The 27,193-nt window shown below is 45.1% G+C and overlaps 1 protein-coding gene across 3 annotated transcripts in view; it reads left to right on the top strand.

The window, feature by feature from the left end:
* The window catches only part of STK32A (serine/threonine kinase 32A), a 36,326-nt gene that overhangs the window by 4,440 nt on the left and 4,693 nt on the right, over positions 1 to 27,193 (top strand). For all 3 annotated transcript variants that reach the window (XM_052772095.1, XM_052772094.1, XM_052772093.1), the window contains exons 3-9: positions 7,028 to 7,083; positions 8,298 to 8,449; positions 11,373 to 11,546; positions 15,067 to 15,104; positions 20,047 to 20,136; positions 23,694 to 23,791; positions 25,735 to 25,851. In XM_052772095.1, the coding sequence (XP_052628055.1) occupies positions 7,028 to 7,083; positions 8,298 to 8,449; positions 11,373 to 11,546; positions 15,067 to 15,104; positions 20,047 to 20,136; positions 23,694 to 23,791; positions 25,735 to 25,851 (725 nt within the window). The remainder of the gene's footprint in view (positions 1 to 7,027; positions 7,084 to 8,297; positions 8,450 to 11,372; positions 11,547 to 15,066; positions 15,105 to 20,046; positions 20,137 to 23,693; positions 23,792 to 25,734; positions 25,852 to 27,193) is intronic.

Raw genomic sequence — 27,193 nt, 5'->3', positions numbered from 1 at the left:
ATAAAATGCATATATAGATAAATACAAATACATATGAATAAAAGTAAAATATACAAGAACCTAGATGACTCATAAACTGCTGTCCCAAAGGTAAGAACTCCAGTCAGGGAGGACGTAATCCTGATTACTGGGGAAGTCAGGGGAAAAGGAGGGGACGTTGGCTGAAACCTGGTCTTTCTCACTCAGCTCCTTTAGGAAAGAGGTCTTGGAGGAACGCACTTTCATTCTGGAAATGCAGTGATTGTATCCCAAGCAGTGCCGTTAGTGCTCGTGGGACGAAAGCCTCCTGCCCGCAGTCTGGTCTCTGTGCGCAGCTACCGATGTGCACAGCTGCTTGGGGAAGGGAAGAGTCATTCTGCACAGCAGCGTGTTCCCCTCGCTGTCCTGAACCACCCTGCTGTGATCCGGCCCTTCCCTGTGCGCCTTGGTTTGTCATCCCGCAGAGAAGATTTCGCACTTTGGGGTCTGCGTTCGCTGTTGTCACCCTCCAGGCGCAAAGGGAGCTGGCGAATCGCTCCGTCCTCGCGCTCCGCGCTGCTGTGCCTGCAATGCAATGCCAGCTGCATGTGTGTGGCTGTTGGGCTAAATTGGCTGTGGTTCCCAAATTATGAATGCAACTGCTTGTGAATTTTCTTTGTTTTTCATATTTTTTTTCCAGTTACTTTAGTGCAAAAGAGGTCCGTGCTGTGAGGTTTTCCTGGAGATTTTATTCCTGGTGCATCTAAATGCTCAGTATTGGCATCTCTCATGAATAACTGCTTGTGCTAGCTCAGGATGACTAGTACTTTTCACATTCCTGATCACCTTCCTTGGGGTGATATGTCCGGGCTGTGAGATTGACTGTAACAAATTGAATTTTCCTCGGGGTGGCTGGTCTCTCTGCTGTCTTTCTCTGGGTTCGACATGCTTCGTGTGGTATCAGCTCCTGTGACTGAGAAATAAATAACACCCCGAGCAATGCAGTGACCTGCGCAGGGTGACTGTCCTTGGGGCAGTAAATCTTCTCGGACAGGTGATTTCTTAATGAGAGCCAGTTCTGTGCTTGGGAAGGGCTTGGTTTCAGCAAACAAAACCTGACAGCGTGTGAAGCCCCTGTTTGTTAGCTCCGTGGGAAAGGGCACTGGGCTTTCCCAGTATGAAATGTCATACCCCGTGTCGTGCTGGCAAGTCAAGGGAGGGGCCCAGTCCTGACCATCTCAAGGGGTTCAGTGTTGCTCTGTTGAGTTTCGATAGGCTCAGGGGTCACCCCTGCACCCAGATACAGTGTCCAGACCAGTGCAGTTGTGCTTTCATGGCCCTGCCCAAATTTAAAAAGTGGTAGCACATTTTTTTTCTCTAATTAGTCGTAGTTTAATGTACTGGGGGAAGAGAAACCTAGCTGAAGTGGGGATGTCCTCTATTAACTTTTCCATTACCTTGGCAAATCTGTGACCAGAGACTGTATCACCTTAGATGTCACAATCTTCTCCTTATTCTAATTTCAACTGAAATGAATTAAGAGCTGCTGGGTACAGCAGGAAGCAGCACAGAGGCTCTTTGGCTCCGTGACACTGGCAGGTCACTTCACTGGGCTGCGGCTGGTGGAGAGCGGTCCCAGCTCTTGGGCTGTGCCATAGAGAGACTTTTCCTTTGGGACCAGCGTAAATATAAACAGCAACAGTGTGAGTGGTATAAGTGCTCCGGTGCCAGGAAGGCACCCGATTCTTCACAGCCCAAATTGCACCTCTGGCAGTTCAGTGCTACAGCTGCCAGATGCTGCTCCCTGGGGGCATCGCTGGGACCCACTGCCGGGGGATGAGGAAACATCCCAGTCTAAGGAGTGTTTTGCCATTGTACCCAAGAATTGGGTCTGCTTCTCAGAGAACTGTGCTGTAACATTCAGTGATTTCATTTCTCTCATTACGTCTCAATGTAATTGAGAATGTACTTCTTTTACTACTTAAAAATAAAAAAAAGTCTTGGAGAATACTCGGGCAACAAGGTGAAACGTTTTGCAAAACAGGGTTGTTAAGGAGCTAACTCAAGGGTGAAAACACCTGGATTTACAGTGTGCCATAGTTTTCTGAATAGTCTTGGGCAAATTACTTCACTTTCCTGTGCCTCCTCCTTCAGCAGTGGGCTCCCTTCTCCTCCCACACCTCGGCCGTTCACTCTGCGGAGCTTGGGCCACCTTCTGCCATGCAGACACAGGTGGCACGCAACAGGACAGTAGGGCTTACGCCTCGCTTGAGCTCGCGGCGTCCTTTGATATGCACATATAATGCCTTTTTCATATTTTTCCAAATTGCTGTTGCTATAATTTGACTATTTTCTGTGGCACCATGATTTTATTATTATTTTTTTTTTAAGATGGACTTCTCAAAGGGGCTTTATTTGCCTTCGGCAGAAGTGGGATGACAGTATTATTTTTCTCTCAGCGTTTCCTCTGAGTAGGCACAGTGGTGGATAATAAGCTAGTGAGATGAAAAGAAAATGTAATAACCAGACAGAAGGTTCAGTGCTGCAAGGTGATCTCAACTCCCAGTGTAGTCAGGATGAGACCATGTTAAAAGCTGGATTTTGTTTGTGCTGCTTCTGGGCAAAAGGGTGTGGAAAGCATCCCAGAGGATGGCAGCCAGATGTTCTCCCCAGCTGGCCAAAACTGTGGGAAGGTAAAGCAGAAATAGATAGTAGGTGAGGACAATGGCTGGGTGAGATGGACATACATCATTCTGTGGTCCTTTTCCAGTGTCCTCTCTAGCCCACCATCAGCTGTTCTGTCTTTAAATTGCCCCGGGACTGAGAAGAGTGTTAGACGTATCTTTGTTCCTCTGCCTGGATCTGCACCAAGTTCAGCTCCCTGATACAGAGGGACTTGCGTTATCATTCCTGATCCTGTGGTAGCACTTGTTTTCCTGAGGCTGCAGAGCAGAGAAGGAAGGGAAGGAGGAAATATACTGAAAATGGGGGAAATTACAGTGACAAAAGGAAGACGAGTCATAACAGACCGTGCAGTGTTGTGCTAGCTGTACTGGGGTGGGCGATGGGGATGGGAGGACCTGAGCCCCCCGAAGCATTGAATTCCACTTGGCAGATGGAGTCTGGGGGCTTTGGCAGCGTTGACTTGTCTCTGATAAGGATGTTTTCTGTGGCTGGTTAGGTTTTGTATTTTTTTATCTAAATACTGTTCCTTGAACCTGTTTAGAAATACAGCCCCTGCTTTCAAAATGGTATTTCATGCTTATGCTTCAGTTGCTTCTTTATAGCAATTGTATTATCTTCCTTGACATCTCTTAAACATAATTTGTCTGACTTGGCATATCACATGAATTTTGTCTCTGAAGGGCAAATGCTTTGGCTTTTTCATTGTTTTAGATGCCATCAGGCAGTGAAATGAGGCTTGTCAAATCTGTAGATGTGGATTCAGGATGAAGAGCATGTGTTTGGTTCCTGATTTGGACACCACGGATTTCCGTACTCTTTGGAAGCGAGACTCTGGATGGGCTCACTGTGAAAATTGGGGATGGTAGGAAAGCCAAAACAGAGAGGGGTTAAAATGTGATCGTACCTAGTTAGAGAGTCTTAAATAAAAAGTATGCAATTTAGCTTTCTTACCACCAGCTCAGTTATAGACCCGTGTTTAAAATAATGAAAACATTAATATGTTTTTTAAGACATAAGACGAGGAGGTAGAGGGTGTTAACATGTTCACGAAAGCATTCCTATTAAAAGACAATAGGGATAGAGGGTGTTAACATGCAAAATCTGGCTGCCGGCTTAACTCCTCTGGATTTGCAGCTGTTCCAGATGTTAACGTCTGGCTGGACCCCTGCGTTTTGTGGTCTGCCCCGCTCTTGCAGAGCCTCACATGGAATCCAAGCACCTGGGACCTGAGACTCCCCTTTCCCCGCTGTCATGGGCTGCATTGTACAGCACGTAGCTCCTGCAGCTAACCTCTCCGTAGTGGGCACAGAGGGTTTCTTTCCCCTCTCATTTTTCCCTGCAGGTGATAAGCATCTTCACTCTCCCTTTTTATTCTGCAGGTATCCACTACCCTTCTATCAGATGGTCTAACTAACTGGTAAACAAATCTAGTTAAACTCCATCATTATCAACTTGTATTTAGCTCTGATGTTTGCAGCTGTTATTCCAGGTTTGAAAAAGGGCTTTTGTGCCTAAAAGCTGGTCTTTTTTCCAGTGCTATAGCTGGAAAATATAAACTTTGCTTTGGTTAGATTGTGGCATTCTACCTGAAAAGATAATGGCAACGAAAAGGACAAATTTTATAAATTTAGTGTGCCTGTTTTAAAAAATTATTCTGAGAATGGGTTACCGAGTGGGTATTACACTCTTGGCCAGCTATGCAGTGGCTGTTTTCACCTTTTTGGGGGAGGAAGTTTGGGCAGGCTCAGTGTACCATATGGCTGAGGCAGTTTGGTGACCCTCATGTTTATGTTGAATGAAACCCGGTCTACCTGCTTAATTTCTTTGGAAAATACATGCGTTACGTTAAAAAAAAAAAAAAATCCACTAGCAAAGTATGAGTGCACTTCCCTATAGCTGTGTGATGGCAAGAATCTAGCAAGTGTCTGTCCTGTTATCCTGCCATTAGCTTAGAGGCAGGATGTGTCCCGAGGAAAAGGGGTTTATTTCTGACCAGTATCGTGCACAAGTCTGTAACATGGAGGATTCGTCTATTGCTGTGGCAGAGTGATAAACAACAGCTTCCTTGCTGGCAGTCCCATCTGATAAAAAGCTTTGGGGACAAATGCCTCTTGGTTTCTGTGCCATTCAGTTCAGTTAATGAAGAAAGCAGCAGATGACAATTATGTTGAGAGCTGCACTTTTCAAGACAACCTGTGGTGTCAGAAAGCCCAGAGAAGGAAAATTCTGTAGCCTGAAGCACAAGCTGCTCACATGCCAGTGTTTCTGTGAAAACAGGACTTCAAACTGACTGCGCCTGTTCGTTCGCTCCCCAGATGCTCGGTGCACGGGTCCAGTACTGGCTTTGGCGCCTGGCATGGCCAGAGCCCGCGTGCGTCCGAGCTCTCTGTTACGTTACGGTTGTGTCTGGGAAGATTTGACCAGGCTACAGCCCAGTCCTCCAGCTCTGCTGGAGCCGGAGCCTGGAGCCGGAGCGGTGGGCCGTGGCAGAGCGAGGGGGCCGGGGGCTCGGCACGCTCAGACCTGTCTGCTTGGGGATGGTGCGAATGTAATTGAAGTATTTCAGGTCAGCCTGGGAGGGCAACACCAGCGCACCTGATGGAGCTACTGGGCAGCGCTTTCGTGCCAGACATCCGCTTGGAGCCTGCGCCTCAGAAAGACGCCGTCAGCAGCCCGCAGGGAGCTCCAGGTCGGCTTTGGTAGCCCAGCCCAGCCCAGCCCAGCCTGTGGTTTCCCAGCCTGGAGCTGCCGACTGCGGCTGGAAAGGCACCTACGGGTGAGTGTGCCTGAGGCTGCTGTCAGCAGACACGTGCAGGCAGAGCCGTGTTTCTTTGTACAGCAAGTGCCTTCGTTCTCATTTCACTTGAAGCTGGAAGGGGAAGAGGCCTTGAGATTTTTGTCTTGTTTCGCGAAGTGCTGGAGGTGGTGTGAAGTCTTGTCTGGTGGCAGAACATCCCGCTGTTTGTGCTCATGCAGGGTAATGGCAGTAACAGCCCCAAGGCTGGGAGGTTGGGGGTCACAAAGGACGGGTGTTTCCCAGAGGCGAACCTGCCCGCCAGACCCGGGCACCAGCCCCGAGAGCAGTGCAGCTGGCTGCCTTCGGCCATGGTCATTAAAGGAGCTGGTGGTGGTCAGCCTCAGCAAGGAATGGGGGTGCCGCAAGGCAGAGGTGGACTCGGTGTTCACCGGTTCCCGTGGTCCCCGTGCCAGGGACATCCCTCCCTTGCGGCCCCGTGCTGGCTGCAGGCAGCCCTGACTCCTGCCAGCGGCGAAATAAGAGGGGCACGAGGCAAATGAACTCTGCAATTTCAAGCCCATCACATCGGTGGTATTTCTCCGTTCCAGGGGTCACACTAATTAAAGCTGATGAGTTATTATAAATCTATCAGAGGCCTTTCTCTGGTGCAGTTTGGTTCAGCTGGCAGTGGCTGGTTAAGGAGCGTATCCCTGAGCGTGAGCTTCCCTTGGCTGACGGCTGCTGGGCACAGCCCTGCTGCACCAGCATCTTGGGGGAGCGTTAGCAGGATTCAGAGCGTTCAACTCGGCAATCATTGCTATGGTGTCTTACCCAGCAATTGGCAGCAGGGTTTGATCCCAGCGCAGTTAATCTGTGTTTGCTGTACAGTAATTTGATTTGCTGTTTCTCTGGATCTGTTTATTGCCTGAGACGAAACACAGGCAGCTTCATCCTGGCTGATCAGGAACACTTGATATGTAGGGTCCTTCAGATTAGCACTTACAAAACATTCTCCCTTGCAGTGCAGATGTCCACCTCCCAGCTCCATTTCCACCTGGAGGCCAGAAGGTGAAGTGAAATGTGTGTTCATGTTCCTCGCTCCCTGTTCCAATGCACGGTCTGCAAAACTGCTGCTCTTCTGTTTCCCTTCTGAGCAGAAACAGCCCTCTGGATGCTGAGTGGCAGCGAAGCTTGTGTCCAGGGTTGCTCTGTTTATCTCGCACAGTTATCAAACGGTTATCTAGAATACCACAACGTTATGAAGATCCAGCTGCCCATTTATGTCTTCACATGGTATAAGCGTTCGATGGACTGAACTTCTTTGCGTTTGGTTTCAGCAGGAACAAGATGAGGCTTTCATGTTTAACAGGCAGGGCAGAGCGAGAACATTCACTTGAGGGTTCCTTGCCTGATCTGCCATTGACACAGGCTGACCCAGGGAACTTGCTTTTGCAGCTGAGCTGCTAAGAAAAAAAGCCTGTTAAACACCAAGTTTTAAGGAGCACCCAAACGTCCAAAAGCAACAGAAAGTTGCTAGGGTATCCCTTGTTTTTCTCAGCTCTTACCTTATGGAGAAAAAGCAGAAATAATGTGATATCAAATGTTTGCTCAGCCATCTAATATTTGAATGTTTGCTCTTTCTTGCAGTCACCTTCGACCATTTTGAAATTTTGCGAGCTATTGGGAAGGGCAGCTTTGGAAAAGTAAGTATTTTGTGAACTAATCACCATTTGGACAGCTGGAAATGTAACTGATTGAGAAATGGGTGAAGTAGAGGCTCACATGAGAGTAAAGAAATAAACCCCTGCATTGTCAGTGAGCTTTGACCTGAGCTTCAACTCCTGGTAATCAAGAAGAAATTGGAGCCTGATTCCTCATCCATCCCGTAGCCACAAATTATATTACTGGAGATTAAAATGAGAAACTGATAAATCAAATGAGCTGAATTTCATTATGTTTCTGGATAAGCATTTTCTAAGATTTCCCAGCAAATCAACGTTGACCATCATAATGCATCTTTATTAAAGAACTACAATCAACAAGAAAGGCCTGGCAATTTTTTAAAGAGGATATTTATCTGTGAAACACAGTGTTTGTTATTAAGCATCAGGTTATGGTCATACGTTTTATTTTTATGCTGTTATGGAATTCCCTGCATGTATATGCTAACAGAATTCTAGAAGGTCATTTGCCCCTTCACGTAAAGGCACATTCATGCCAGAAATGAGCCGTGCCTTAGGTGCAGTGTGACAAAAACCTCTAGACAAAGAGATTTATTTGATGGTGAAACAAAAAAAGTTGACTGAAACTTTGCAAATTCATCCCAAGCTCATAAACTGTTGTGGAAACAAATCTGAAAAACCAGCCTGTTTTGTTTTGTGCTCTTACAAACTCTGAGTCTGTCATTGAAGCCACGTTTCTTTCTAGATTTGATGAAATATAAGAAAGGTTAAAATTCAACCCCCAATACCCCTCAAACAAAGCACAAGGTTCATTGTGAGATGAATGAAACTTATCAAGAAGGGGGAGGTCAGGTGCTGCTCCCTAGTTTCTAACCTGTAGTTCTGTGGTGGAAAGGACTCTTCCAAACAGTAACTGATGCGGGAGGGTTGGACGTGACCAAGATTAGTCAGTGCTATTAAATAAAATGTTGACTTCTGTGTGATTCCCTATCTGCTATCTTTGTGGTGATAAATTCCTTCCCCTCACCTTCCCCCCAGCAAAATTTCTTCTTTGGCTGAAAGCTGGGCCAGAGATTTACTGGCGATGTCCAGTGTTGCAGCGTCAGTGCCTGGAGTGGTGACTTGGCAGTGTGCACTTTGCTAAAGCCGCTGGAGAACACTCGTGTGACCATGTTTTCCCTGCCTAAATTTGCTGACAAATCATCTCTGATTCATCCCTTGATTTGCTCACTTAGGTCTGCGTTGTGCAAAAGAACGACACCAAGAAGATGTATGCCATGAAATACATGAATAAACAAAAGTGCGTGGAGCGTAATGAAGTGAGAAACGTTTTCAAGGAGCTGCAGATTATGCAGGGCCTGGAACACCCCTTCTTAGTTAATTTATGGTAAGACATTGCACCTTTGCTTACTGACTAAGTCAGCATCATCAGTTAGAGACATCTTTGAGACCAGACTTGCCCACTTCCCTGCTGCAAGCCAGTTTCGGGAGCAGCTGGTGTGTTGCCATCCGCAGGGTGACGGGTGTCATGCTGCCCACCGAGCCGGGCACGCGTGTCTTGCTGGCGGTGGGTGGGCTGCCCGAGGCACTGTCTGCAGGGAGAGTGGCAGCTGTCGCCCGTGACTGCTCTGGAGAATGCACGTGTGTGCATGGTGGACCGGTCCTGTGGGACTCCTCGTCTGTTCCCCTGAGCCGGGCTCTGGTTTCAGGGGAATCTTGTTTAATTAAACAAGCAGCTATCATCTCCCTTGTCCCCCACAGATGAGCACAAGAGAGTTTATTCGTGTGTTCCCTTGTGGTTTCTTCCTAGGCAGGTATTGCTCGTTGCCATAACCCAGTTTTATTTAATAGTACTCTTTTGGCAACAAACAGCAGCTCCCAGAACCACACAGCAACAGCACAGGATCGATACCCAAGCAGTGCTCTGTTTGCAGGGTTTGCCTTGGCAGTGCTTTCTTCTCATCACCTCCTGATTCTGATTTTTGTGATTTATTTTGTATTTTAAACAGCCTGCCGTAATACCTTATTGCTATTTGACTGAATTGATGCTAATCAGCAAAGATAAAAGCAATTTATCGTTGAATTTACTGACAGAAAAATAATACCATTCAAATTTTATTAGAGCAACCCATATATCTATTGGGGAATGTGTACATAAAAGAGTCTCTTTCCTTTAAGATTACCTGATAAATGCAACATACGTGCTCAAGGTTATAGTCCTTTTTCAACCATTAGCAATGGGGTTGACCAGCTGAGTGATAAAAGATGCATTAATTCTTCCCCCTTTGTTTGATTCAGCATGTTTTCCTGCAGTGGGGCAGTAGAAAGGAATTTTAAATAAGACTATTACTGTTAGAGTCTGCCAGGTTAATTTTGTTAGGACATCAGTAACATTTCAAGTGGTGTGGTCTCATGCACCACGTGATGCAGTGGCCAATATCCTGTAGTTACAGGATTCCTCTGGGATGGTGAGTAATTACATTTATTGGATATTGGATTTATTTTTAGAATGAGGTAGAACTTATCAATGCTAAACACAAAAAAATGAGGCTAAAACACATTGAAGATCACAAATCTTTGAATAACTTTGTGTTCCTTTTCGAAGTCTCCTGTAACTTGAATGCTGTTAGGTGAACTCTCATGACTTTGATGGTATTGCCATTCAGTGTTGTTCTAACTAGGGTATGAATGAGAACATGCATCTAGACCTCCCAAAGCTTTGGACAGATCTCCAAACTGCTCTTCTACTTGCACAAGCAATTCCAGGCAAAACTCACTCAGCAGCTGAGAACTAAACAGCCTATGTATAGACCTGTACAGAGCAAATCATCTGAGTTTCCCTACTTCTGTTCTTATCATGTCATCCCTGGCCTCGGGTATAGCCTTTAACTTTCTGGCACTCTGAATGATACACAGACTATAAGCTTCTTGTGGAGTATTATTCTGGTTCATGGTGCTGCTCGTCACATCAAGAAGCCGGTGTATCAGTAAGAAAAAATCCATGAGAAAAAAGCTCATAGCTGATTGTTAGACTGTCTCAAAGGGACACTTGGTAAACAATTGCATCAAATGAGGTCACTTAAAGAGAAACAGCAGATAGCAGCTGCATCCCCTGTTGTGTTGAGCAAATGGGTTTATTAACAGGCTGCTGCCAGGAGATGCAGAGCCTGGTTATGAGTGCCTCCGGTGCACAATCTACTGGCTGTGAGTCTGGGCAGGGCTGTGCCTGCTGGTTTAGGGCTCCTCTCTACATTGCTCCTATGGCCAGTTCCCTTGGGTGCTCAGAGAAGACGAAATGTCCACCGTGAAGAGCTGAGTGTGAACCCCAAGGGGAACAGACAGCGTTCATCCAGAGCTCCAAGCTGGATTTCCACTGCTGTATTGAGTTACCGATTGCTCGGCCAGCTGGGACTTCGCAGCAAGTGAAGGGATCTTCCGAGATTCCTTGGAGGGATCTCACGTACGTGAGTGTTGGCTGGGGCAGCGTAGGCTTTGCGGACGATTTTCACAGAGTGCCAGCACAGACGTGCCGTGGGTGATTTCTGGAGCTGCACCGCTCCGCAGTTGAGTGGCGGCTGGTTTAGTTCCAGCCTGCGGCCGGCCTCTCCTGGCGGTGTGCTGGGGGTGCCGTCTCCCTCCTCGCGCGCCCTAAGAGGACCACTTTCATTAGCTCGCAGCTGCTGGCACCAGCTGTTAACTGCGGAGCAGACGAAGCTGGTGCGTGCTGTACGCTGCCCGGCGACTTGGGAAGCAAGCAATAAACAAGCATTAGGGTGAGGTCCTCCCCAAAATAAAAATGCATGGTCCACACCTCCTGGGCCCTTACTGGTCTGTGCTGTCAGTCGCTGGCTCTCCCACCCCGTGATAAACACGCCTGAGAGCTGTGCCCGCCTGCCAGACTCCTGTCCATCTCCCTTCACAACGCTTAGGGGGACGAAATCGGCAGCAAGCTGTGTTAGAGTAATGGGTTTGGGAGGGATTGGATGTGGCTTTGTTTTTGAAGTGGCTGGTAGTAACAAGTTCAACATAAAAACGTTGGGTTCCTGTTCTTCTAGTGGGCCTGCTGGTAGTTGTTCATACAAGCTGCTCTGACTCTGTTATGGATTTGAAGCTAAATTATTTTCATCTCAAGTATGACAATACGAATTTAGTCGCAGCGGGAAATGGAGCATGGGAAGGTCAGGAAATTATTATTTCCCAAGTGAAAAAGTTCCAGGAAATTATGAGTATTCCCAGAGGTACCATATGACCCTTTACAACCTGTCTTTTTTCAATATTGTCATCCTTGAACCACTCTTATGCCATTTTAGGTACTCATTCCAGGATGAAGAAGATATGTTCATGGTTGTAGACCTGTTGCTTGGAGGGGACCTGCGTTACCATCTCCAGCAAAACGTGCGGTTCCAAGAAGGCACCGTGAAACTCTTCATCTGTGAGCTGGTGCTGGCCCTTGACTATCTCCAGAGCAGACACATCATCCACAGGTCAGCTGGGGACCTCACAGGTGGACTGATGCTTGTAGACTGCGGTAGGGGCGGGACTTGTTCCTCTTTGACATGAAAGAACAAATAGAAGCTTAAGAGCTAAGCAAAATATTCTCCCACATGTGTTTGCTTTTATGTAAAACACTAGGCTTCCCAAAGAAAAGCATTTCATATACAACAGAGAGCATCTTATTTCTCCCTCTGAGATAGCTATGATATAGCATGTTTGATTTGTTTGCTGATCCTGCAGAAAGCTGTCTCTAATAGGTTTAATTAGCTGTAGCTCATTAGTATCCGTCCTGATCCAGGGAGGGTAGGCATCAGCATTCAGAATTCCCCTGCTGTCACACTTGAAGGTGTCTCTCTTTTGCTCCTCTCTCTGTACTGCCCTGAAAGACAAGGAATGGGACCAAACATGGCTCTCTTCTGTATGAGGTTAAATCACTTTCTAGAAGTAGTGGGAGTTTCTTTTTGGCCACCAAGATTTTTCATGGCCAGTGAAAAAATATTTGAGCTTGTCCCACACATTTGAAGACCTGCAAAATAACAGAGAAGGTAGAGCTTTTCCCTGGTTGGAGAGGCAGGTTTGGTTCCGGACGGATGGATCTGCAGCTGTTTCCCACTGCGGTACTGGGCAATGCAAACCTCGGGGGTCCAAGGGTCTTGACTTAGTAGCTGCTAACAGGGGCTATGAACAGGGAGGGACTAGCAAAGGGTTAATAAAGGTGGGGAGGAGGTTATCTCATTTATAAACATCACTCCAGAAGAGCATTCTTGTGACATGTAACAGTAAAGCATGGTACAAAATTTAAAATTGAAATGATCCTGGTTGTTAGTAGGGGAAGGAACATGCTGTTGAAGGGCTGATGAAGATTAATACCTGTTCATGTCTGTAGCATTTGGCTGCCGTTTCCAAGATGTGAAAGCAGAAAGGCTGATGCTTGCCATGCCCGTAGCATGTCCGCTGCAGCTGTAGAGAGCCCCAGAGCGGTTTTGCTCTACTGCGGTTGGAGCCAGACCTCCTTGGGGATAGCTCCCACTTTCTCAGGAGTCTCACCTTTCATGCTGCTTGTTTTGTTTTATACCTGCATAGATTTCTACTCTGATGCACCTGATCTTGGCAGGCAGGCCATCCCAGCTGCCCCGTTCAGGCTCCGGTGGGCACTGCTGTGGTCTGGGACTCAAAGCTGGTGTGCGGTGATGGGGGCATTGCGCTGGCCCTCTCCGCCCAGCACCTGCTCGCCGGCACCAAATAATGGATGAGCACGAATTAAATATTGTGAAATGCAGAGTCAGCTGTCGCTGTCCTGGGCAGCGAGGGGTAAATCCTCACGCTCTCGGCTTGGCCTGAACAAACTGAGTGGGGCACAGGCGTAAGGGAAGCACAGGGAAGAAATCCTTCTCTATTAGTAAGGTATTACGATTAGTAGTAGTGTTTGTAGGACTAAGGGGCTAGAGGTTCTTCACAATTCGATGCTGCAAGAACAAGTCTGCACGAGAAGGAGACTGTTCCTCGTAATGAGGAAAGACGCGATAGCTACGGGAGCGCAGGGTGCCCAGGGGCTGCGGTCCCCGTTCTGAGTCGCGTGGCGTCGGCATCGCCGAGGGGTGGGCTGGCGTCCCACTACGGCTGCAGCCTAAGGGCAGGCACGAAGAGGACAGCCAAAGGGCAAAACTCTGGGATTTCCCAGAGAGTTATTTGTAAATATAGCTGGGAGAAGCTAAAGTTTAGGCTGCAATGTGTATTTCAAGCAGCTATACGTGTTTAAGGTGAACCGAGTACGACAAAACATGTATGGTGGTCTGTAAAATTTGCAAGTTGTTTAATTAACACTGTAACCCAGTGGGACAGTATTAGATTGATAAAATGACTGAGCTGAGTCAATTACACTGCAACATCTGTAATTGGGAACACCAGGAAACAGGCGAGCGATTGCTTATTTTGTCTGAACAAAGCTGTGCAGAGACAGCAAACACAGACTGATGGCTGGAATTATTTCCTACCTACATGTAGAAGAGTAGGAAATATTTGTTAATTTTTTCAGGCTAGGAAACAGTATAACCAGTTTATAAAAATAAATATACAAATAATCAATAAACAAAATTATCCCTGTTCATTGTTTGTATCCTGGGAGTGATCTCACTGTGCTGGTGTAATTCCATAGGCTGCATAGGAGACTGAGTGAGATCAGAAAAGGCCCCAGTGGAAATTAAAAAAATAATAATTAAAAAAAGGTTGAAAACTGGATGAGAAACAAAACCCTGTCTTTGTGGTTCATTTCAAAACTCTGAAAATATTTTTGTATCAAGGGATTCAAAGAATCCATTTTTTTCAAACTCTTTTTGCTGAAACATTTCTTAACGTTTTTGTTTAAATTAGTGTTTTCTCAAAAATACCAAGTGTGGCATCACCATTTTTGCTATCAAATACAGTGTTTCTGACCATCTGGACTGTTTGGCTCTCACCTGTGGCACAGTTTTGCTGTGCTTACAGGGAAAACTTACAGCCACTTACCTGAAGCTGCCCCGTACTCTCTTGATAAAGATGCCTGTCTCTGTGCTTACCTGTGTGATAGGGGATGGCACAAGGAAGGTAACTGGTATTTATAACCCACTGGAAGTAGTTTGGCTGAGAAGATGCTGGAGAACCGTAAGCTATTATATGATAATTAGATATATTGTCTTTTCTTGATTCCAGGTGGCTAGGTGAATTCAAACTTTAACTTAGTGATGGCATTTTTAAAGATAACATCCTAAACCTGCTCATTTCTTTGCTTTGAACCCCAGGGCCTGGTGGGAAGCATCAGGACAGTGAAGAGTTGTTGGATGTGTGCCTGCCTTGTGTATGTGACAGTGTCCTTATGGGGCATTAAATTGCCAGGTGCCTGGCTCAGGCTGATAGCAGGTGAATGGGGGCTGATGTAATGAGCTCATTAAAACCAGGTAATGTCTTGTAAAGTTGCTCAGGTGAATACAGTAGGTGTATCAGGTGTATGCTTTCTCCCTTCAACAGAAAACATTTCCCTACAGCATTGCTATAGGTATTATCATTTTGGGGTTGTTGTTGGTTTTTTTTTTTCAGGAACAAACACTGTGGGAAACCCATTTGTTTCTACAACAAAGGTGTTAAAATAATTTTATTTTTATTGAGTAAATGGGGAACAGCTCTCAATATACTATTGAAACAGATTAAGAAGTAAAAGGAGGAAAAAGATAAAAAGAAGCTCTAACATTGTAGGTGGACTACCTGAGTGCTGATAGTCCAAACCACAGCAGCCTTCACAGCCATAGCCCTGTACCACCACTTCTGCTTCTGTTGTTTGATTAGTCATTCTCTTGTTCCTGCAGGGTTTAATTTAGGCATATCAGAGACAATGCCCCAGCAGAGATACCTTCTAGGGCATGATGTCTCTGGAAGTGTGTCCTCCAGAGCCTGGGCTTTCCTAAAGTCTTTGCAGCCTTGTTTCATGCCATTTTTCTAGGCTAATGGCTGTCTCCCCTTCTCTGCCTTTTCTCTTAGAGACATCAAGCCTGACAACATTTTACTGGATGAGCATGGTAAGTGCCAGTTGCTTTGTGGTCATGCATATGCATAAAAGCAGAGTCAGAAATGGGACATCCAAGTTAAAGTTTAGGTGCCTGCTATTCTCCTCATTTTGTGTTGCTTTCTATCCCTCAGTTCCTTTGGGAATGGGACCATCCTTTTGTGCTTTGGTTGCTGTCTTTTGCTTTTTGAGCAGTGGTGTCTTGTACCTTCAGGGCACTGGGCACCCTGTGATGCTGCGGTATTTCTGGGGGTGTATTAGTGTTTGATCAACACCTCCTCTGACTGACTGACCTCACGGTGTCCCTAGAAGGCATTGGCAGGGATGACACATTTTGTGCTGCTTGTGGTCAGTTGCCTAGCAGACCTTATTTTAAGACCTTCTTGGCTCTTGCTTAAAACTTACTCAAAATGTAATCATTTGACTGGAAATGCTCATGTAATTGCAGGCTGTGTGTAATGTATGCTCGCAAACAGAATGAATTATAGTTGAATAGATAATCTTCATTCAGGTATTTTCTTTTTCCTTGAGTATTTGACATTGGGAGGGAGCTCCAAAGAGGATTTGGGGCTGGGTATATTATAGGTGTTACTATAATTTTTTCTTTAGTCTTTTTCTCAGGCAAAACTCTAACTGTGTTCTTGCATTACTCTCTAGACACATTTTTTTGTCCTGGCAAAGCTCTCACAGTGAAGCATTGTCTGATATTTATTAGCTTTTACCTCATTAGAAAAACACTTTGTCATTTCATTTTTTTTGAAAAATCCATGTAACTGGTTTGTTGTGAGAAATCTTCATTAGCAACTACAGCAAGGCACTCGAAGAGAAAAAGTCAGTGCAGGGACAAGGCATATCTGAATTCATTATCATTTCAGAGGCTGTAATAGAGATGCTGAAGCTCCTGAGGAATTGCCGTGGCTCTTGTGTGTGACTAGGGTTGCCTGGCAGCACCAGAGCCCAGACTCTACCAGTTTTGCATATGACCTCTAATTTCAAAGTGCTAGCTAATTATTTATTTAGGAGCTGTCAGCAAAGCTGCTTCTGCCTCCAAGTGCAGTAGCCTCTCTCCTGCCTTTCCCAGTGCTTCTCCTGCTGTTGCCCCATGCACAGACGGATGCGGAGACCTGTCCTCCTCCCTCCTCTGTCCCACCGTGTCCACCGATGTGCCGCGGACCTGCTCGGCCGGCCAGGGCCAGGCTCCCGGCACTGCCGTGGCTCCAGGGCTGCCCTGCCAGCCAGCGCTGCATGGTGCCGCGTTCAGTCGGTCCTCACCAGCAGACCCTCTTGGGTGACCTCCCACCATCTTCCAAGAACCTCTGCGCCCTGTAGGAATGGGGTGACATGGCCACCCGGGAGGGAGCTGGGAGCACTAGAGCCATGGAAATGTAGGTCAGCATTCCCCAAAGAGGGGAAAAAAACAGACAGGAAAAAGCTCTGCTTGCCTCTGCAGTTGCATTCAGCTCAGCAGGAGGTAACCTGCAAACTTCTGTAATGACACTGCAATTTAGGTTGATTTTTGAGCCTATTCTCTGCTCGCTGTGATGTTTTAACTGTCTGTTGCAGAGGTTTCAGTTATTTTCTGTGGATGTACCCTTGACTTCAGTGTCCTTCTGACTATGACTTGTAGTATTTCTTTTCTTCATCCATGGCAGCAAAGGTGTGTCCTCTCATGCCTACAGAAAGCTTTGTGCACACACAGTTCAACTTCTTCTTGTCCCCAGAGCAACTGTTATTGTAGCATGTTTATCTATATTTAGCCTAGTAGATTGTGCTTGTTCTTCAGTATCTCTTTCCCCATGGAACGGAGCTGCCGCTCCCCATTCTCTCTCCTCTCCCTTTACCGGGCTTTCACAACTGTGATCACAAAATATATGCTGTTTGCTAACATCAACTTTTTTATAATGTTCTTGATTGAGACCAGTCCCCTGAGAGTATGAAGCACCTGAAGACCTTCAGCAATCAGACTTCAGTCCTTCATTTTTCAGACTCTTGCCCCATAATTCTGCCCTTTGGCCCATCTTCCTTTCCAGCTGTGACTCCTTCACCCTTTCAGATTTACATATCAAAAGGCGCTCATGTCTGTTACAAACCTCAGCACCCTTTTTGCTGGTGTTAATCACTGACGAGGCTGTGGGAGCCCTTGTGCACGCCATCTGATCTTTGCGTAGGAGGCTGGTTCAAGTTTTTGATAGTACAAATGCCTCTCTTGATGCTACGTGTTGAAATGTGTTGTTCTACTGCTGACTGTCTTGAACTTCGTACACACCTCATGCGTTTGCCTCTGTCACCCTGGTTGGTGACATTCTGTATTACCATATCAGTTTCAGCTAAGAAATTAAAGTGAGCCATAAATAAAGTGGAATATCAGGCAAATGTCTTTCTGTACAATAAATAAAGCAGTTGTTGTTCAATATCAGAGATTGGGATCAGGTCCCAAAATGAAAAAATCCTCAGCAGATGACCACCTTCAACAGTCATTCCAAGCACAAAGTGATTTCCTTCTTTAATGGTAAGTTTATCGATTTGGCTCAATGACAGCACAGCTCACCTGGGAATAAAAGGATATAACAGATGGCAGTTTCCAGGAATTGTGACTAATTCATCAGGAGTTTTTGGCCAGGTCATTTGTCTAATAAAATTGAAGAAAAGCTCAGTTTTATCTCTAGTAAAACTGAGAGGTTTTTTGCAAGAGCCCTGTAATGGCTTTGCTCAGTATTATTTCTTGTACCACTGCCAAAAGGTTCTTGAGGGCACTGCTAAAAATGGGTGAGTTAATGCCAATGCAGGCACTGCATGCATAGCCCATTTGCTTTCTTATCTCAGATCAGAAAGTTACGGCACAGTCTGTCCAAGAGCCTCCATACTCCACAGCTCCTAATGTCTCTAGTTTCATATTCTTTAAAATGTTATATCTTAGTTGAATCTGCAGAAGCATTATATTTTTTGCACCAAAGGTGAAGGAATTATGTAGTAACAGAAGTGCTGAATATAATAAGAAAATTCTTTGCCTTAATGCAGAACCAAAGGCTTGGTCTGAAAGTGCCAATTTCAGGCAGACAGGATGAGCTTTGGGAAGGACACGGTGCCCAGAGTACAGCTCTGGCTGTGCTGTTTTGAAACTGACTGCAGTTAGAGATGCTGAGCAATCAGGAGATTGCCTTAAAGTTTGACCCTAAAGGCCAGCAGCAAAACCCAGCACATCCCTCTTGGTTACCAGTAGGTGCCATCCCTTGCAGCCCAGTCCACCCCATTCTGTAACACTGCCGTCGCTGTTCAGCCTCATCGCACCATCCGGAGCTGCCTTCCTCAGCCTCATTGGCTTGATTTGGTAATTTCCCAAGTGGGCTAGTTTACAAAACTTGTGATGTATTTGAAGTGAATAATTTAAAAGGTGCAGCCAGGGAAAGGCATGTTTGTGCTTGGAATATCAAATTCTTGATAAGTCTTTATGATTCATATTTATGAAAACAGCTCCCTGCAAAGTGGAAAGAGAGCTGGAGATGAAAGAAAAAACAATGCAAGGATGTAGAGGACATATCCAGAGAAGACAGTTGTGTGTCATTCTTTTCTCTCGAGTACTCTCCAGCAATTTGACGCCTATTCTTTAGTGGGCAGACCGAAGAAGAGAGGGCCCGGCTGATTCTGTAAAGCAGGCTAAGCTGCAAGGAGGGACACGTGCTCTTAAGAGATCAGTTGGGTGCCATGTGAGAGGTGAGCTCTGACACCTCGCTCATGCTCTCCCAGCAGTGCCCACGGCTCACCAGAGGGATCTCAAGTTTTCCTTTCTTCCTTCAAGCTCAAGATATAGAAAGGTGATCTTACTCTACCTTAACTCATGAACTAAAGCAGCAGTGAATTTCTAGCTGTTGAAGCTAATGACTGAGGGAAGTATTGTCATAGCATCTCCATCAGTAGAGAGCACTTTGATTTGATCTCTGTGGTTAGAGGAAACAACAGCAATTCAGCCACCCTCTATTATTGCAGAGGAGGGTGATGAGTCTGCAGAACACAACATACAAAACATCTGATGCTTTTGATAATGAGCCTACCTTTGTCAGGGACAAGCAAGTTCAGTGCCTTAGGAGAAGATGCATGAGGTCAGGAAGAAGAAAAGACTGCCGGCATTTAATTAGAAGAATTGGGCTGAACTAACCCACAAGTTTCAAAGAAATTCCCTTCAGTGAAGCCAGCCTTGTATTGATCACCTGTACTGCTGTACATGGCTGGTCTGCTCACTGATATGAGTTTAGTGAATAAAGAATAATAAATTAAGAGCTTGCAAAAAAAGAAAAAAAAGTGCGAGTAAAAGCGCAGGCAAGAGCTAGGTGGAAGCATTTCCTTTCTCAATCTTGCAAATCACATCCATCTCTCTTATTTCCTTTCCAGTTTGCAGGCAGCAGTTGTGCATATTGTAGCAGTGACAGCAGAAACCATTCTGACCCCCCAAGGCTGTTTTCATGATGTTTAAATTTCTTGTGCAAGGCTTTTTTGCTTGCTGCCAAAGGTATTTTTTTCCATTCTAGAGACATCCTCTAAAGAGGAAAATGGAGAGAGTCCTTAGTGCCTGGGAACACCAAAGGGCAAGTAGCTAGAAAGCCAAAAATATCAAGGATTTTTTTTCCCCAAAAACATAGTGGAATTTTTTCTCTGAGAAAAGTTCAGTTCTCCTCCCCCCCCAAATTTAGGAAGACTCAAAACAATCATCATTAAATTACTTCCTGGAGAACTCCGGGTTTTTTTGCTCCCCAAAGGGTAAATAAGGGAATATTTGATGTAACAAGATCCATCTGTAAGCAGCCTGCAAGCTGAACTATTTTCTATCAGTTCTCCCACCAGAATATTTTCTTCCTGGAAACTCCTTTCCATAGAGTATTTTAGTTTAAGTTTCTGATTCAAAGCTGCTTCTCATGCAAAATTAAAGCAAATCAAGTTACATATTAACCTCTGTCTTTCAGGACACGTGCACATCACCGATTTCAATATTGCCACGATGATGACTAAAGAAATACAAGTCACCACCATTGCTGGCACAAAGCCGTATATGGGTAAGAACCAATGACAATTATCTATTCTTGAATTACCATTTTATAGGCTTGATTTGCCAGCTGTGGTGGGATATAGATGAGGTCCTTTTGGATGAGAGTTTGAACTCTTTTCTTCCTGGTATGTAACAAAACACATGCATTTGTTTGATATGAGGAACAACCTCGAGAGGTGCTGTGGGGGAGCGTGGCGGGAGTCCCTCCCCAGTAGCACCCTGATGCAGCTGGAAAATGTGCATCCGTCTACTGATTTCACACACCAGACGAAAGCAAGCATACTGCAAATGCAGATTTTAGTGCCATTATGCCATACTGTACAGCATGTTTTTGATTATAAAATAAGATAGTTGCACTCTTGGGATCTCAGAGCATTTCACAAGCAGCAGTCAAGCCATGTAGCAATGATGAATTGTTCTTGCTACCCTACTCTTGAGAAGGAAAATGAAGCACAAAGGCTTGTATTTGGTCCCTCAGTACATTAGCACAAGTCTTACACTGCTGCATCACTAGCAATAATTTGAATTTTTATAAAACCGGCTGCTTTAAAGGCTAGCATCACTCTGTGTTTACACCAAGTGAGTGGACTTAAGGCTCACTGTTTTCCTGGGCTGCAGCATCCGTTTGGTGCAGTAGGGAAGAGCCCATATTCTAGTGTCAGGCTGACACAGAAAAAGACAAGTGAGGCTTTAGGTCTGATCTCTACCACTGAGGACAGTGTCCTGTCTTCAAACAGCAGGACAGGAGGGCAATTTATTGTAACTGTGGTCTGCAGAGCACAGTGGTGACAGATGTGCATTGCCCGTAGGAAAGCGAGGCACAGCTGGTGCAGAAGTGGCCGCCACAATTGGAAGATAAATGCTGAGCCTATTTTTCAGTCTTTCTGAAAAGCCCTGATATTGTACCTACATTGCCAGTAGATTAGACATGGCTATTTCTGCCAACAAGTGAAAACCAGCCATGTGCAGCCCTGGAAACGGAGGTGTACGGAAGGGAAAGCCACAGCCAGGCTCTGGAGGGCTGTTGAGTCGGTTCCCCAGTGCTCAGCCCATCTGCATGCTGGTGCCATATGGAGTACACTGTTGGTGCTATCGCAGTATGGTACCAGCCTCCAGGTGCCCATGGAGCTGAGTATCTGGGCTGGTTGCATACCATCCCCTTCCCCTTCTTTCTTCAGTTCACAAAAATGCAGTTTTTAGGAAGGTTTTTATCTCCAGGCAATGGTATGGGACTAGTCCCAGGCAAGAACACTTGTCAGGCAGCTGTAGGAGTGCATGGGGGGCTGTTCTCCAGTGGCAAAGTGACTCTGGGGTGGGTGGATGACTCCACAGCAGCCTTGGGTCAGCTGGAGGAACAGTTTTCATCAGCAAATCAACATGCACACATGGAAGGAAGACACACAGTCATTGCTCCCTGTGCAGACCTTGTTTCCCTAGTACTCAAAAAGATTTGCTTCTTTTCTGCTTTATAAGGGGAGTACAGAAAACTTACTTCTGTTCGCTTACTGTCCAAATCAGTGAAGCAGCTGACTTCTAGACAGTAAGAGACCCACTTGATACTTACCACACAAGCACAGTTAATAAACATAAAGCAAAATAACACTGACATACCTGGGAGGAATTGGGGCCAGAGCATGCAGGTAATGAACCAGAGACAAATATCCTGAGCTAATGCTAAAAGAACTCCTGTGCAAACATGACACAGAAAAGTCTTTGTAACCATAAATTCAACTTTCCTAACTGAAGCAAAACACCCAAAAGCATTTCTATACAGCTAACACAACCCCTCCCACACAAAATACATACTTTCATATGCAGTAACACTGTCTCTCAGCCCTAAATAATGAGCCTCCCTACAGCTGTTGCATAGCCAAATCCCTTAGAGCGATCCCCTGGGAATCTCCTTTTTATCAAGATGACCAAGTTGACCTTTCACCTTTGCATCACCGGTGCAATCCTTTTAAAAAGGAAAACATGCACAAAAAGAAAGCATCGCTCCCTGTTTTGTTTTTTTAGAGCAATTCTTGCCTCCCAGCTCACACAAAAATCCTACACTATTTTTTTTCCTTACTCTCAAAAGGGAAATTTATTGGTTAAGAAAGAGCATTTCAGTCTGTGCCTCCACCCACTTCCTATTAGCCTGGTAACCTCCTAAAAAGCTGTGGTCTCAGGCTTCGTTCAGTTAAAATTTACTTTTCCCTGCCAAGGGTGCAGTTGGCACTATGTCTACATTTACGCCGCATATTAATGTTTCTAAGGAGCTGCTTTCATTCACTGTGTGAGGCTGTATTTAGGCTCTGCCAGATTGAAGTACTTTAAATATGAACAAAGAGATATGAGTGGACCGGGAACAGCTTTCCAATGTGAAGATCTACTGAGCACTAGCTGAGGGCAGAGAGGCTTTCTGGGGGACGTGAGGAGTTAACTCAGGCCAATTTTATGCCTAGATTCAGTGAATTAGGGTTAGTCCTTATTCCAAAGAACATTTACTGTGGGATAACAGGCAAGTCCTGTGTCAGCAAAAGGAGTTTTATTCTTTTTGGGCTTTGAGGGCAGAGGAACACTGGGAGATGCATGTGGAGGGGACCGTGGGGCTCTCGGGTGCCCCAGGAGCAGGAGCATGGCTGCGCTGGAAGGGCTCTACACCAGTTGGATTTTTAGTGCTTTGTACAATGTAGGAAATTAATTGGTGAATCTCTTAGTAATTACAGGAGTTGTATAAAACATTCTATAATCCAAATGAATTGGATTGTGTTTATTGAACATTAAACATTCCAGTTACAAAGGTGATAGCATACCTGTTTCTCAAGGCCATCCCATCATTTACACACATTAATCAATTAAGTTTTGTAACAGTCCATTGAAGTAGAAATTATTGACAGTCCCATTTCACCGGTGGGGAGAGTAAGGCACAGAGGAGCTGAGACACTTGTTTGGTTTTTAACACAGTAGAAGAAGTTTCGTACTGTGCTAATTGCGCATGTAGTTAGTCAGCAGGGTCAAGGTTTCAAGGTGTATCTGTTCCCAGGGCAGGCAAATATCTGGGCTAAGTTGGCGTGCTGGGAACCGGGTCAGGTCTGGCTCACACCGAGACGGCGCTCCATGCCGAGCAGGACATGAGGTCGGCAGGTCCTGCCATGCAGCTGCAGGGAGCAGCAACAGCGGGCTGCACCGTGCTCGTCAGGGTGGTTTGCACACACGGGTGTTTGCTCTTCCTTCCGTGCTGAGGCTTCTCGGTGTGGGATGTTTCTGCACTGCAAGGCTGAGACAGCAGTCGAGGAACCTAACAAAGACCAAAAGATGAATTGCTGCAAGGAAACCCATGCATTCTGATTCATGTCCACCTCAGCAGTGTTTTGGTAAAGGCCCAATCTACCAGCCATATGCCATTGTTCTGAAGAAAAAAGCAGAAATTATCGAAGACGTGGTGATGGGTAATATGCTAATTTGTGTCCTAGGCAGAATAACAGGGATGCTCTCTGTGGCATGGATCAAGCATTCTGTGTTGCTCATTTCCACTCGAGATTGCAGCAAGGCAAACTTTCCTTTTTCTGTGTTTCACAGCACCTGAAATGTTTAACTCCACAAAACCCACCGGCTATTCCTTCGCTGTGGACTGGTGGTCATTGGGAATCACCGCCTATGAGCTGCTCAGGACACGGGTACTGTGCGCGCGGCTCCGGTCTCCGTCCGTCTCTTTCATTAAACACTCTGTTGGAAAGGTTAATGCCTTGTACCAGGGGTGAAAGGGCCGAGTCAAGTTCAAGGCTTTAAGGGTTATTACAGCATAAGAAGCAGAAACCACATCTTCACCAGTGTTCTTGTGATCACAGCTAAGGGCTCAGAGAAGCTGTCACAATACAAAATAGCATGTCATGACAGTTCCCCGCTGCGCCCAAGGGCCTCTGGGTTGGTGTAAGCTGGGCAAGGCAAATGAGCGACAACTCCTGAACTTTGGGCTGCAATATCATTTACTTTGAGCTCCCATCCGGCAAGGAAAAAAGAAAACTTGAAAAAAAAATCTCATTGCTGTTGTAATACAATTGAGCAGTTTGAGCAAAAGCAAACTGCAATGTGTAAATTATTAATAAAGCACAATCCCTGCCTGTCACGTCAGTGTGCTGCTTCTAACTCAGGTAAGGTTGGGGGCCTTGTAGACAGATGATTACATTAGTATTTTGGAAGTGTTGTGTAAAAAAAGTGGGACAAAATTATTTAAATTACATTCTACTAAGCAAAAGGTTGTTTAAAATCTTGTGAGGCTAGGAAACCTCTTCTTTCAGTATGAGTATGCAAAACACATTTTTAAGATCTTCTATCATCGGTCTTTGCAGAATGCCTGAAAAAATGTTTTGATGAATATATTTTAAAGAACATATTTTCAAATGAATTTGCGTCTCTCAAATTGTGAGTGATCAAGTTAGTACACATGAAGGGGACGTGGTTGTCCGACCTGTTGGGTAATTGGAGCTGTGTGCCCCCTGTAAACATATTAATGTAATATTTGAGTTTTCTACTTGTAATGTTAAATGAATGGCAGGACTGTTCATCACATTGACTTTTGACTTGATGGCACCATTTCCAAAGATGGGAGCAGAAACACTGTTAGGTGTTCAAACCTGATGGCACAGCCATGGTAAGATGGTGGCACCAGAGGTGGTTATCATACGGGGGAAGTGAAGGGAGACCTTAAGGTCCATCTAGTGTCAGTACACATTAAGAACATTAAGCACAACAGACCTGATTTGATCTCACAATTTATAGCTGCTGTTTTTTAAACACATGTTTAACACCCTCATCTCCCCAAAATACTGTAAAAATCTGGGAATCGAGAATCTTTCAAAATGGAAACACTCTACCATTGTAAATTCTCTTTCTAAGTAAGGCAGTAGTATTGTTGTAGTTGGGAGTTAAACATGGACGTGAGTACCTGCGCAGTAACACTGACTGTACGTTGCACATCATCTTAGACTGAGTTCCCCGGTGCTCAGCGGCGCCGGGCTGGCCTGGCTCTGCTCCGGCTGGCAGTGTGTGGCCAAGTGCTCCTCAGAGACGGCTCAGCCACCCGTCTGCCATGGCACTGGTCGGGGGCAGAAGGGATGGGTCATCCTGCAGCCTGATGTCCCCCCCGGGACTTGCAACCCTTCCTGGGACATCGTTTTTTCAGCTGATTGGATAGGTGGGAGAAATCCTGCTCCTTTTTACTTGTGTCATCTCCAACATGAGTGAAGAACTGAAAACAGTGACACATTTTACAGGGAATATTGGGAATGTTCCAACCACAGCACTATATATATAAAATCCTTTTGGTAGCCCTTTAAGATACAAATATTGAAAAGGCCAACCAAAACGAGCTGGCTAATGACTCTAACTTTCGGGTTTTGTCTCCTGTCTGTCATGCTGTTTAAATATCTAGGTATTATCGTTGTTCTTGCTGACATGATTATTTTGACTGAGCTACGATCACACAGGCAGAGACTTTTCAATGGGAGGCTTGGGGAATGTACAAACAGACTTTGTTTGAAGCTTCTTTTCTCTAAAAAGATTTCCCAAGGAGTCTGAAATAATAGATAAATTAAAATGCTTTCCTTGTGGCATTTTTCAGAGGCCATATCATATTCGCTCCAACACTTCTACAAATGAAATCGCTCACGTGTTCAAGACAGCTACAGTGATGTACCCTGCTGCTTGGTCCACGGACATGGTGTCGCTAATAAAAAAGGTGAGGGCAGCCGTGGAAGTGGGTGGCTTAGGGTCTGGGATGTATTGTATCTGGGCGCCTGCTGAAAGCAGCTGAGTGCTTCCATCATGCCTTGTAGCCTTTGCAGTAAATTGTGGGGATTCATTGCAAATTGTGTCCAGACGCAGTGTTAGTGACCTTCAGATGGTACCATATGATAAATATCCAGCTTTTAATGTTGTAGCTGCACTAATGTAATAACCAGCTAGCAGTACTGCATCCTGGACTGATGGGAATGAAGTTTGTGTTGGCAAGAGCAGCTGCTGCTAATGCATCTCTTCTAAGGACACATGCAGTCTTTGCTTCCAGAGTTTCTCCTGTGACTTTGTCTCTCTGGAATGACAGAAGTAGATATTAATATATGTGTCAATAAATTTGGCAAAAAAAATGCAAATTTTTTTTTATTTTTAAAAAACATTTTTCCCAATCATGAAAAGATTTGCAAGAGGTGCCGATACTATTGAAATCCTTTGATGCCATGTGGTTTATGCACCACTGTAATTATTTTTTAATAAAGCTGTTATCAAAATTGCTTCAAAATCATTACTGGAATAATTTTGAAGCTGAAGTCATGTTTGAAGTGAAGTCCTGTCTTCTTCAGTAAACAAAACTATTGCTTGCCAGTGTCAGACACTGTTTGCATACAGTGGCAGCAAAGCTGAAATACTGAACCCTGTATAACAGCACTAGCTGCAGATTTGGGGAAGTATGTAAGTAGTTTTCTAATTTTCAATTAAGTGTAGGCAGTAAAGTAGTTCTTAATGTAGCTTTCATCTATTTTTTGTTCCAAATAGTATGTAGAAGTATTTTGTCATCTCTAATGAAATGCTCTCAAACTTTTTAATAAAAATGAGACATCAATTCTTTGCTGAGACAGAATCATGGCATATTTTCCAAGAAGAAAATTGAAGAATATCTCCATTTGCTTAAAATTAAATGGAGCTAATATTTCATTAAGCCTAACAGTAATATAGGACTGCGGATGTCCTCTGTGGTGTTATGTTGGAAGTTTTTCCCTGGACCACAACATGCCGCAAGCCATATAGGCTCCCTTGTGAATAAATAATGCAATGTCACAATTATTTAGATTTCCAAGTGCCCCTTCGCATCTGGTTTAACAGCCAGATGTATTATATATGAGGCCAACTGTGGTTCTGTCCTGGCTCAAACATCTCTTGTGACTTTTTGTATTTATTAATGTTCAAGGCAAATTATCATTCATAGCAGAGCCGCATCGCTCACATTAGGGCTGGAGCACAGAGCTCCACCGAAGGAAACGAACTGTGGGTGATGCACTCTGCACAGCCCTTGCTGCCCACAGCCA

The sequence above is a fragment of the Harpia harpyja genome, chromosome 20 (assembly GCF_026419915.1).
Source record: "Harpia harpyja isolate bHarHar1 chromosome 20, bHarHar1 primary haplotype, whole genome shotgun sequence".
Lineage (NCBI taxonomy): Eukaryota > Metazoa > Chordata > Aves > Accipitriformes > Accipitridae > Harpia > Harpia harpyja.
The sequence above is the reverse complement of the archived record's forward strand: the minus strand, read 5'-3'. Positions and strand labels throughout refer to the sequence as shown.